Here is a 12,466-nt window from a genome sequence, read left to right as displayed (position 1 = left end):
CATAATGGCTATAATTGTCATTTTATCATACTTACTTTCTTTACTTTTCTCATTCCGAATAAATTACACTTTCCAATCTTTACCAACCAAACACATTCTTCATTCTCACTCCTACTCCACTACCCCACATATTACTCCCAATCCACTCCTCCCTCAATCCACTCTTGGCAACCAAACATACCCTAATAGAATTATCCATAAAGCTTCTAATAGGAATTGGAGAGTTGAGAGAGAATTAGTATTGAATCATTCTCGGAAATGTCTAGTGATAGGATTTGTCGTAAGCTACTCAGGATGAAAATGGTTGCATTCCATAGTTTGTGCAATCGCTTACTTGCTTATGGCTTAGCTTGTAGGTGACTTGTGAGTGTTGAAGAGCAAGTAGCTATGTTCGTGCACACAGTTAGCCATAACCACCGCAACAGAGTTGGAAGTTTTATATTTTTTAGGTCTGGCCAAACTGTTAGCTACTATTTCCACAGTGTGTTAAATGCATATCTTAACCTCTAGATGTTGTTAAAAATGCCGAAGCTTAAAACTCCCCAAATGATAAGGAGAATATCCAAGATTGGTTCCATTACTTTCAGGTTAGATGCTTATACCTAGAGGGGGGCACGGGCCGTCTTTTGGCCCGGCCCGGCCCGGAACCGGGCCACCCAAACCCGCCGGTTCAGCTGACCCGGCGGGCCGGGCCGGTAGCCCGTAACCGGCCCGCACTGTAGCGGGTCCGGTTACGGGTTGACTCGCCGGGTCACCCGGGCCGACCCGGCGGGTTGAGTCTTTTTTTTATTTTAAAAAAAACTTGGATTCAAAGCACCAAAGATTACCTTTTCATCCCTCAAACACCTTATCCACCAACCCAAACTTTTTCCTTGTTTAATTAAAGAAAGAAAAAGTATATAAACATACTTTAAAAAGAATAAAAAATTAGTTTTTCACTTTCTGTTTAATTATATATACCCTTTTAGATTCCATTATTTTTGCATTTTGTGTCAAATTATTTACTTTAATTGTTAGTAGCAACCATTATAAAAAAAAGGGTATTACTCACTCTTTTTTGTGTTACTCAACATTATAATCCATTGTTTTTATATGTATTACTTATCTCCGTTATTAATATTATTTAAAATAAATATAAAAAAAAACATAATGTCATTGATGTGTAATAGTATAACCTTATTGTTAATTTAAAACTATAATCTTTCATACATATTTTTGTATATTTTTGGGTGAAAATTCTAAAATTTTATGTATTTCTAGATATATTATTAACTTAAAATTATAATATTCACCAAAATCCTGATGAATAAATAACTAATAAAATTTTGTTAATAATATATTTTAATGTAAGAAAACTAAATTATGTTAAAAAATATTTATCATAACATAATGTTAAATAACCGTAAAAAATAAACATTATTATTTTAATTTCTCAATTATATATTTAATTGTTTTTTATAGAAAATTAAATTTCGTATATAATAAGTTTTTTTTTTCAATTTCCATCATCTCATGTTCCCTTTTAATCAAATCTATGATTCTTGAAAATATTTAAATTTAATCCTATACTAACAAGTATCATCTTTTAAAACATTATCAAAAGATTCAATAATAAGCATTTAAAAAAATAAATTAATACTAAAAGTTTTAAATTTTTGTGATTTATTTGAAATAATCCTAAATAGTTTTAAAAATTTTAAAGTTTAGATTTGATTTAAAACAAATAAAAAACAACAATTGTGGTCACCATGATTTGAACTCAAGACTTCATAAACCATTAAAACCAATCATATACTACTCTAACCAATCTACCAATAAATTTTGTTTTAACAAAAATGCTATACTAAAAGCTAGAATCAATAAACAAGTCTTTTACTATTGTAATTTAGTCCCACATCAACTAATTTCAAACAAATAGCATAACAACTGCCTATAAAATCAGTCACATACCAACTTGTTTGTTATTATTTGTTTTGGATATTTTGTTTTATATTTAAAATTATATTCGTAACTTTATAAATTTATAAATTTATTTAAAATATTAAAATTTTATAAAAAACCTAGCGGGCCGGCCCGTGAACTGGCGGATTCTGGCCCGGCCCGCCGGTTTGGCACTGTACCCGGGCCGGGTCCGGGTCACCCTCTGCTGACCCGACGGGTTGGCCGGGTCGGCACTGTTGGCCGGGCCGGTTACGGGTCGGCCAAAGACCGACCCGGACCCGCCGGGTTGGGCCCGGCGGGCCCGGTTAACCGGTCCGTGCCCATGTCTACTTATACCTATAAGATTTTTTTCTGTTAGGCTAGATATTTATCACTAAAAAAAATAAATATGACCTTTAATAGGACGCTATGGGTGCTATAGACGGTACTCACATTGTTGCTAACGTCCTTGTGGAGGAACAACCTAGGTATCGAAATAGAAAACAAGTCATTTCTCAAAATGTTTTGGTGGCATGTACATTTGATATGAGGTTTACCTATGTGCTTGCTGGTTGGGAAGGATCGACACATGATGGCCGGTTGTTAACGAATGCAGTCTCACGGCAAGGAGATGGGTTGATAGTTCCTCTAGGTATGCTATACATCCCTTAATCTATCCTAACAATAAGTTTATGTCACCATTTGTTAAGTCATCCTTATAATAATAGGTAAATACTACCTTGCTGACGCGGGGTTCCCCTTAGTCCCTGGTTTTCTTACACCCTAGCGGGGTACGCGGTATCATAGTAGAGACATTCAAGGTCTACTTCCTGAGAATCACAAAGAGCTACTCAACTTTCGACACTCATCTCTTCGTAATGTTGTTGAGAGGATTATCGGCTTGTTGAAAAAGAGGTTTGCCTATCTTAGGCATCAACCCTTTCATGACAAGGATACACAATCAAAGATTGTCATTGCATGTTGTGCCTTGCATAACTTCTAACGTATTGATGCTTCAGATGATCTTTGTAGTGATGATGAGGTTAGCGGCAATGAAATAGACCCCCCGCATGTCGATGTACTTAAAGACACACATGTTAATGCAAATCTCATAATGACATCTGAAGCAGCATGGACCATCCATAAAGATTCACTGTCCAATATTATGTGGGCTAATTTCGACACTAGCAGTTACAATGCGATCTATTACAATTAATGAATTTGCTATGTTATGCTTTAAATTTTGACAGCTTATTTTATGTTACTTTATGGCATAACTATATAGTATGCATTTATGCACTTTTAATTGCATATTTCAAATATTTACGTTATTTTTTGCCATAAGTTTATATTACACACTTATGTTACTTTTAATTGCACATTTGAACGATACATGTGATATGTTGTGCCATTGATTTTTAAAGTGCATCTGAAAATGGGATGTCGATGATTTGGCAATCAAGCCTCATTTACTGTTCCTAGACTTGCTACATCCTCAAGCTCCTCTGCACATGATGTTGAGGAAATCACTCCAACCTCTTCCTAAGTAGAAACAAAAAGTAAGCATCGTTGGTCGGGACAATATGGATCAAGCTCTTATAGACACCTTTTTATAGGTGGTGCTTACAGGGCCAAGAAGAACAGAAAATGGATTTAAGGCTGACGAGTGTACAAAGGTTGTCAACAAAGTACTTGAACTTTGTCAAGTGGTTGTAGGAGTTGTTCATGTGAGGGCTAGAGTGAAGACTCTCAAAACTGAGTTCAAGGAGATCAGTGAGTTATTTAAGACAAGTGGGTTTGGGTTGGATGCGAACGGACAAATCACAGTGGATCCTCTTGTTTGGGAGAAGCACCTTCATCTCCTTGCATTTATTCTCCCACGTTAGAGTTTCATAATGGGGTTGATAACATTTTCACTGTCATGTTCTGTTCATTGATTTAATTTATTTTTGTCATATAAATTGTTACTATTTTATATAATAGATACACTTTTATCAATTTTGATTAACTTTTGTTTCTCATGGCTTTTTTAGGATAATCCAAATGCAAAAAATTTGAAGGGAAAATTATGTCCTCGCTATTATGACTTAGCTACAATTTTTGGCAATGACAACGCAACTAGAGATCTAGCTGTCACTGGGAATGACTTTGTACAAATGAATGAAGATGAAATCAACAACCCGGTGGGAGTTGGCATAGGGGATGAAGATGAGATGGAGGAAGCACACCCAACTCAGTCAAACATACCCAATGCATCTAATGAAGTAGCGCAAAAGAGAGCTAAACATAAACGCCAAAGACCTATGGATGATGCCGCCGTGGCCCTCATAACTATTACTCAATCCTCACAAAAAATGGCTAATGCGTTCGAGAAGCAAGCAAGTGAAAGTTATACCAATGTGCAAGCCGTCCTAGACAAAGTCCAAGGATTGGGTCTTACGAATAATGATGTGGTGGCTCTCATGCAAATATTTGTGATGATGAAAAAGAGACTTGTTTCTTCTTTAGGATTAATGATGAATCATTTTGGGTTAATCACAAGCTCGGCAAGTGATCTTTGTCATGGATTGTGTTTTGATTAAACATAAGAAATATGTTTACTTTACTATGAATTTTTTTAGTTGTATTTGAAGCAATAGACATATTTGTAAAGATGATTTTGAAGTTTGTGGTTTACTAAATCAACGTTTTTAGCTATATATTACGTTGTTTGAATGGTTTAGTATGATGGGTTTTTAAAGTAGGAATAATTTTTGTTTGACCAATCACAAAACATATAAAAATGATTGATTGGGATTAAATAGCATTTTAGGTAGGCAAAAATACAAGGCTTAGCCTTTATATTTTTAAATTTTAGTCTATTTTTAATATAAAATTGTTTCTCCATAAAAAAAATAAAAAAATATGCAAGTGTAGAGTTATAACAATGGTTCAAAGCTTCATTAGCAACCTGAATAAAAAAAATAAAAAAATTTTTTTTTTTTGTGAGTATGAAAATCTCGCTCAAATTAATATATATATATACATCTTAAATATATTTATATTTAAAAAATAATTAAAAATGTTTTAACAAATGGTATAAAAATAATTATCAAATGTTTTTTAAATATTTTTAACAATTTAATAATTTTAAAAAATGTAATGTAGTAATGAATTAATCAGAGTGATACACGCAGTAAAAATTTGAATCAATTTTGAGATTGAATTCTTGTGTGCATAAAAAATATCTATTACAAAATCTTAAAAAATGATTGATTGGGATTAAATAGCATTTTAGATAGCCAAAAATACAATTTCCATGAAAAATGTGATTTTTTTCAATAAAATTGATGCAATCAAACAACAAATATTTTTTTTTCATGGAAAATATTACTTTTTCCATAAAATTTTTTTTATTTCTTAGCTAGAAAATAATGCCAATCAAATTACTATTTTTTTATTTTTCACATAAAATTTTTTCATAAAAAAAATATACCATGAAAAAAAAATTCCATCTATTTTCAACGTTGCCAATCAAACACAGCCTTATAAATATACGTAAGGGTCTTAGAATAAAAAGTTAAATAGAAGGGATTTTCTAAACAATTACCCCATCTCTGAACACAGAACACTAGAGTGAGCGGAAAGATGCATAGAGAGCAAGAGAAGGACGAAGACGATGACGAGATCGTCTGTTTGGATGAATCCTTCTTCATTAATCGCGAGTGGGTGACCATCTCCATCTCTTCAATTTCTCTTCGCTGTGTGCGTCGCTGTGTGTGTGAATTTTAACTTGTTTCCCTGTTTGTTTTGATGAAGTTATCAGATCACCACCTTCAAATTTGGGCCTCAGGTTCTCAATCTGCTCTGCCTCCAGTCTGCTTCTAGTGAGCTTCCATCATTCTTTTGTTTTTGTTTTTTTAATTAAATTGATGAAATCTTTGTTGAACATGCAACATTAGTGATTTAGATTCACTTCTCATAGTTGATTCAATTTTTTTCAATGATGTAAATAGAGGTCAAAGATTGAATTTTGATTATAAGAGTGGTATTACATGATTCCTTGTTAAGTCTGTGTGGCATGGTTGATTCACTTTTTAGGGTGTAAAAAGAGATGAAAGATTGAATTTTGATGCTAATAGCGTTGTTGAGTGACTCTCAAAGAATTTTTGCAAAGCTATGCTGTGAGGAAAAAAAAATGAAATGAAATGTTTTGGCATTGATCATGGTTTCACTTCATTGATAAGAGGAGATGAGGAGTTGTTTATCGTGTATTATGTGCAAAGGAAGGCTCCTATTCGTGTTTTACTGGGAGTTTTGTTTAGGGCTACTTCTGTAGAACCTAGCACACAAATATGGTCTCTTTATAGTGAATTATAGAATCAAATCTACCAACAAGCAAACAATTTAAACAATGCAAACAACCAAGCCATAAGAATAGCACACTAGGTTTTACATGTAAAACCCTTCAGTGGTCAGGGAAGAATCATAGGGCATCTGGCAAGCGATCATTCCACTGCATCACTGGCGAATAATAGTGTTTAAGATCTCAAGTCGATGCCCTAACTTGATACAACAAGATTACTCTCAAAGAAGATACAAACATGATCACTAAAAGTAGTAATCATAGACTTTCAACAACAAGAAAGACGGAACAACTTATTTACTTGTCAAGCTTGGAAGGTAAGAATAAAAATGGTTTTAACAAGCCACAATCAAGAGAACTGATGAGCAAAGTCTCCTTGTGTCTCTTCTTGCTTGCCCTAATTTGGAAAAATAAAAGATCCTCATTTCTCTCACTTTTTTGGGTCTAAAGTGAACTTATCTAGGGGCCGACACAGTCGTGTCTGTAAGCATGGCCTGCCAGTGGTCGTATACATATCCTGAGCATATCTTCAAACATTACCATGCTGTGTTCATGAGCACAGCCTGTCTGTGCCATGGCCTTGGTGCTCACCACAAGCAGGCCATGGTGCTCTCTGTACGCCTGACACTTCGTTGCCTATCAACCCTTCATCTTTTGGTCTTGCTCACCATGTAGACCATGTGCACAGCAATTTCTACATGAACTTTTTTTTAATGGAGTTTATGTACTTGATGATGTGAAATTATCTTTTATGTGTAGATTCCATGATGCCTTTCTTTATTATCTTCATAATGGTTTGACATTTTCTACAGTGTGGCTTGAATAAATCTAATTAGGATTCAATAGTGTCTACAAGTTCAGCAAGTAACCAAACTAAAAGACCAAACAAAAATTGGTTAACTCTCTGTGCAAATCAAAGATGACAGTAGAATTAATTTACTGATCAAAATGTGCATCGAATAGCAAATCTGTAAGGCATTCCTTTTAAGTTTTGCAAAGCTATGCTTTCCCTGACTAAATTCTCAAATTTGGATAATTCTCAAACAAGTAAGGGCTTACCCTTGGTAAGACTGAGATTTCTTTCAAAGTCAATGTGTTGGATCTGTAAATATCATATTCATCTCTTAAGAAAATTTAAGCTGTTCCAACCGGCACCGTTCCGTCATATGAGACTTCTCCATACAGTAATTTTCAAATACCCATGGAAATAATTATCAACCAAATTTAATCAATGTTGAGATTAGGATTTATAATCTAATATAAACTGGATATGAATTACCTCATTTATGCCCTCAGTTATCGAAACTAGGTGAGCCACCTCCAAAGCCCATGCTAGGTGTTTTTAATTAGTTTCTTTATATCTACATCTTTTCCCATTGATTGGTATTCCTACAAAATATTAACTAATTAACAAATGCCATTAAGAATAATAAGTGAAAGGCATAATGTTATGCTGCCAGGAATGCAATTTTTAATTTGGTTTCAACATTTTCTGTGTGAAGAACATCTTCCTCTCTTTTTGGCATCATAGATTACTCATGGCAGTTGTCTTCCTACAGTTTTGTGTTCAGAAAAAAAAGTTATTAATTGTTAGCATTATAAGTGCTGTTATCTATGTGGCTCACGAAAAGAATGAACATGATTTCTTCTTGTATTTTAACATCACATCAATAAGTTGGGTGTCTTCTAATTGTGATTAATTTATATGATGATATTCGTATTTGTATGTAACAATGCGAAGCCTAGAAAAATAAAACATTTTGCCACAATATTTATTGGGTTGTTTGTATCATATATAGAACATTTAGACAAAAAAGAGCTATTTAGGGTTAATAAAAAATAATCATCTTGCCAGGCACAATCTCCTTTTATACATCTTATAAACTACATTTTTAATTATCTCCTTTAATTTTTTTACACCCCCTTGTTATTTTGTGACTGGGCCAACTTTTGTTGACCAACTCTTCCCTGTTTCCCTATGGTAGATTTAAGATATCTATGCCCCAAATATCTTAAACAAGACTCTCATTTTATTTTCAATTAATATTACTCTAGTTTAGCATGACTATCATGTCTAATTTTATCTCCTCTTGTATTGACTCAAGTTTATTTCTTCCATTTTTAGATACATATCCGTAAGTTAGAAAGAGGCAATTTTTTCTATAAGCTTTTACATATGTCGGGTTTTATTCTTTTATCTGCTGTGTCATCTTCCAGTTCTTCTGTTAATTCCACAACATTTGACCCTTGCATTTACAGCTGACTATGACCTTACCGGACAGATTGTTTGGCCAGGGGCAGTTTTATTAAACAATTACCTTTCTCAGAATTCTGAAATGCTTAAAGGGTGTTCAGTGATTGAATTAGGATCTGGAATTGGTAAGCAAGTGGTCTTCTTTCGATTCTTCAGCTTCACTTCACCAATTATGATATGATTGTTTGTTGCAGGCGTTACAGGTATTCTGTGCAGCAGATTTTGCGATGAGGTTGTGTTGACTGATCATAATGATGAAGTTCTTGAGGCAATGTTTAAGAACCACGAGTGGTTTTTTTCCTATTATTCATGAAATAAAATTCTTGAGAGCAAGTTTGTTCATATATATGAAAGATGCTAAATGATGACTTGCATTCTTTACACTTTTGACAACAAGAATATTTGAAACTCCTTGAGGCACAATTTTGGAGTTTAACTCAATTCATACTAACTTACTGCTTAGTAGTTCTTTCACACAAGCTCTTATAACTTTTCTATTCTTATTGCCTATTTTCAGATCTTGAATAAAAATATAGAACTCCAGTCATCTTCTGGAAATTCAAGTTATGCTGGTAAGTGTTATCTAGTATGTTGTGCTTGCTCTAACACAGCCTGAATATTAATTTTATAATTGCCGGTATTTGGTGGAAAGAGTTTTACATCATCAGAAGATACTCAAGCCTTGAGATAACTTCTGGCTTTGGACAATGCAGGATTGACAGCGGAGAAATTGGAATGGGGAAATAAGGATGAAATAGAGCAAATCTTACAGAAGCACCCAAGGGGATTTGATATTATTCTTGGGGCTGATATTTATATCCATGTTCTCTTATCAAATCTATACTTCTTTGTCGTTTAAATTTTATACATGTTTACCCCTTGACATTGCCTAAGCTTTCAGCAATCAAGTATCCCTCTGCTTTTTGATACAGTGGAAAGGATTCTCCAATTCAGAGCAGGCCAGTGCAGATTTGTTCTTGCTTATGTGTCTCGAGCTAAAGTGTAAGTTTCTCTATTTCATTAGAGGACTGGTATTTCTCTCTATCATTATTATTCTCAATTGTTCACCAATTTAATTCTCTTTTTTGCTTACAAATAATCCAATTGAAAGACACCAAATTCATGGGTTTAATTTGCGACAAACTTGGGAAATAAATTTTCCACTTGTATTGTAACGTCTAGAATAGCGGTTTGAGGATTCCAATGATTTGGTCAAAAAGGCAAAAGAAAGATCTAAATAAAGGGGGTCAAGTGGTTCTTGTTGGGATCTAGACTTTTTTGTTAATATCATAGACTGTACCAATAATGAATAATGAGTTAGATTTTCACAAAGCAGCCTCATTAAACTTAAAAGAATTCCTTTTAACTTCAGACGTGTTGAAAAATGTATGTGATCTGCATCAGGAATTGACAGCATAATTTTAATTTTTTAGTTTGTTCCTATATTTGATTATCTTAAATACATATGAGGAAACATATAATGAAGCCCTTGGGAGTAGTAACCTCCTAGCCATCTCCAAAACTCAAAAACACTCTTGCCCTTCTGTTGACGTGGATTCTTGAATATATCGATGAGTGATCATACAATTGGAAATACAGACTCTTCTTGCCATATTTATGTTCTAATCCTAACTCTACCAAATCATGTCTCCCTGTTATTGAGTGTCAAAATGAAAGAAATGGAAGACAAAACACGGAATTTAGTTCTCATTGTTTCTTTATTGGTTGAAAATTAGAAATTATACTTGATGCATGGTTATGATCCATCAAACTATTTGCAATTTTGTATTAGAGTAGGTACACTCAAATATCTAGAAATGCTTGAGGAATGATAAGCACTTTATCCTCATATGACATATTAGTGTGTATTGTATACTGAAATTAGAAAACATAAAATGGATGTATTTCTCATGTCTACATACCCACTGGCTTTAAATACATACTCTGTGAAGTGAATAATATCTACCTGTGATTCCTTTGAAGAAATTAAATAAAGGGGTCTGCTTTACCTTGCTGAAGACTAGGAGTTTGCGGTGGGATCTGATATTTCAGAAAGAAGAAAGTTACAGAAGCATGATTGGAACAAAGAGAACCACATAAACTGGGAGTGTCAATTCAAAGCCTTTTCAATATGGAAATCAATAAGGCCATAATACTAGGATTAGAAACTTAGGATCCATTTGATATGTGAAAATTTGAAGTACAAAGGTAATTAAGTATAACACAACTTCATAAATTTTTTGTACTCTAAAAACCATGATACGAAAATTTTATCAAGTTACAACACAACCAAAAGACAAAACTATCCTTCATTAAAATAAAAAAAGTCAGATTATCCTTAGCAGATCTTATCTCAATAAAATTTAATAAAAATGTTGTGTTGTCTATTGAACATAAAATATAAAACCGTACAAGCAATTGTGCTGCAACTTAACCACTTGTATTGTGTTGTATCGTTTGTGTAGTTTGTCACTTGGACTAACATGGGCTACTATTGTTGTAACGTAGATGTTTAATTTTGTATCTCAAATATTAGATATCTAGTTTTATGGCATTTGCAACAGGTTGAATCACTTTAATTTATGAGCATCATGCAAGGAAGACGTACAATGGTAAATAAATGTTTCCTTTTTGCTGATCAATATACTCTTTCCATCACCTCACAGTTGCCTCAGCTATTTGAATGCCAACAAATTAAATCATATAATCATGTGAATCATGAATCATCATATTAATTATAGAAACTTTGTTTTACTGTCGAATCTGTTATAATAGATGGATCAAATCTGATAATCAACCATGGCATGTCCATAACATGTCTCTTTTATTTTTTATGCAGAATGGATGTGATGGTTCTAAACGAAGCAGTTCAGCATGGATTGGATGTCAAGGAAGTAAGCGGTACAAGATCAATCATCTCAAACCTCGAAGGAGTCATATTCGAGATCACACTTAAACAAGCATCAGAATTTTGAAGCAAGATCGTTATCGTTCTTTAATGTGCTGTGAAAACTTAGATACTTTAACGGCGTCAGTTCCTTCTTGTCTTTTGCATGCAAGGATTTGACTACAAGATGCAGAAAACCAGGAATTTATCGAAGCTTGTATACGATGATTTATGTATTTATGTCAAGGGTTACTGAGATTGCAGGAAGAAGAGTTCTATAGCAGAAGAGTTTACAAATTTCATAAGTGAGAACAAGAACATGAACATGTAAGTGATTCAGTGGGGTGACTTTTTGTGGGGAAGTTAATTACAGGTTTTAACTGAAAAAATTATTTAGTTATCATAATTTGTTTGTTAATTATGTATTTTTGTGTAAAAACTTTTAATTGAATAATCATTCAAGCTAATCTTGATGCAATGATGTTGATTATCTTAAAAAAGTTTAGATAATTATTGATAACTAATATTCGGTAAACTTAATCATTCAACCGTGAATGAATAGTTCTTAATTCATTTGTTTTTTCAACCTTTTAAAGGGAAAAAGATCAAATGTAAAAGTGTATGTAATGTAAAGATTATGTTATTATCTATTGATTAACATTGATAAAAAAGGTAAATACCAAAATAAAATTTTTGACAAAATATTTCAAATGTTGGCTCAAAATAATACTGTAAAAAAAATCTGTAAAATGGCAAGTTAAAAATTTAATTTTTACCTCTTAGATTTGTTAAGAAAATATTGAATATGATTTAAAAATCATAAGTATATCTTCCCATTAATATTTTTTACAAGGAAGTACTCAAAAATTCCTCAATAGTTTCAATAATTTCTTTTAATCCCCAAAAGTATTGAGTTTCCTCAAGGGGTCTTCCTTTTTCTGTAATTTACTTTTCAGCCCAAAATCAGTTGACGGAGAAGATAGAGGCGTTAAATGGCCTGTGAAATGATGAAGCTACCCCTGAGAGAAGATGTGTGAGATGAATTAATTGGGGTTGAATT

General features: G+C 33.2%; 1 protein-coding gene across 3 annotated transcripts; it reads left to right on the top strand.

The window, feature by feature from the left end:
- Positions 1-5,497: 5,497 nt before the first annotated feature.
- Positions 5,498-11,884, top strand: LOC120274062 (protein N-lysine methyltransferase METTL21A). 3 transcript variants are annotated; one of them, XM_039280810.1, is made up of 8 exons: positions 5,498-5,624; positions 5,719-5,786; positions 8,525-8,644; positions 8,723-8,787; positions 9,037-9,091; positions 9,233-9,334; positions 9,413-9,521; positions 11,359-11,884. In XM_039280810.1, exons 1-8 carry the CDS (start codon positions 5,548-5,550, stop codon positions 11,492-11,494), a joined length of 732 nt encoding a protein of 243 aa, XP_039136744.1. In that variant the 5' UTR covers positions 5,498-5,547; the 3' UTR covers positions 11,495-11,884. The 3 variants fall into 3 exon arrangements, with proteins under 3 accessions (XP_039136744.1, XP_039136743.1, XP_039136745.1); XM_039280809.1 differs by having other exon boundaries at positions 8,714-8,787; XM_039280811.1 differs by having other exon boundaries at positions 8,714-8,787; positions 9,233-9,342; positions 9,452-9,521; positions 11,359-11,495.
- The last annotated feature ends 582 nt before the right edge of the window (positions 11,885-12,466 follow it).

The sequence above is a fragment of the Dioscorea cayenensis genome, chromosome 12 (assembly GCF_009730915.1).
Source record: "Dioscorea cayenensis subsp. rotundata cultivar TDr96_F1 chromosome 12, TDr96_F1_v2_PseudoChromosome.rev07_lg8_w22 25.fasta, whole genome shotgun sequence".
Lineage (NCBI taxonomy): Eukaryota > Viridiplantae > Streptophyta > Magnoliopsida > Dioscoreales > Dioscoreaceae > Dioscorea > Dioscorea cayenensis.
The sequence above is the reverse complement of the archived record's forward strand: the minus strand, read 5'-3'. Positions and strand labels throughout refer to the sequence as shown.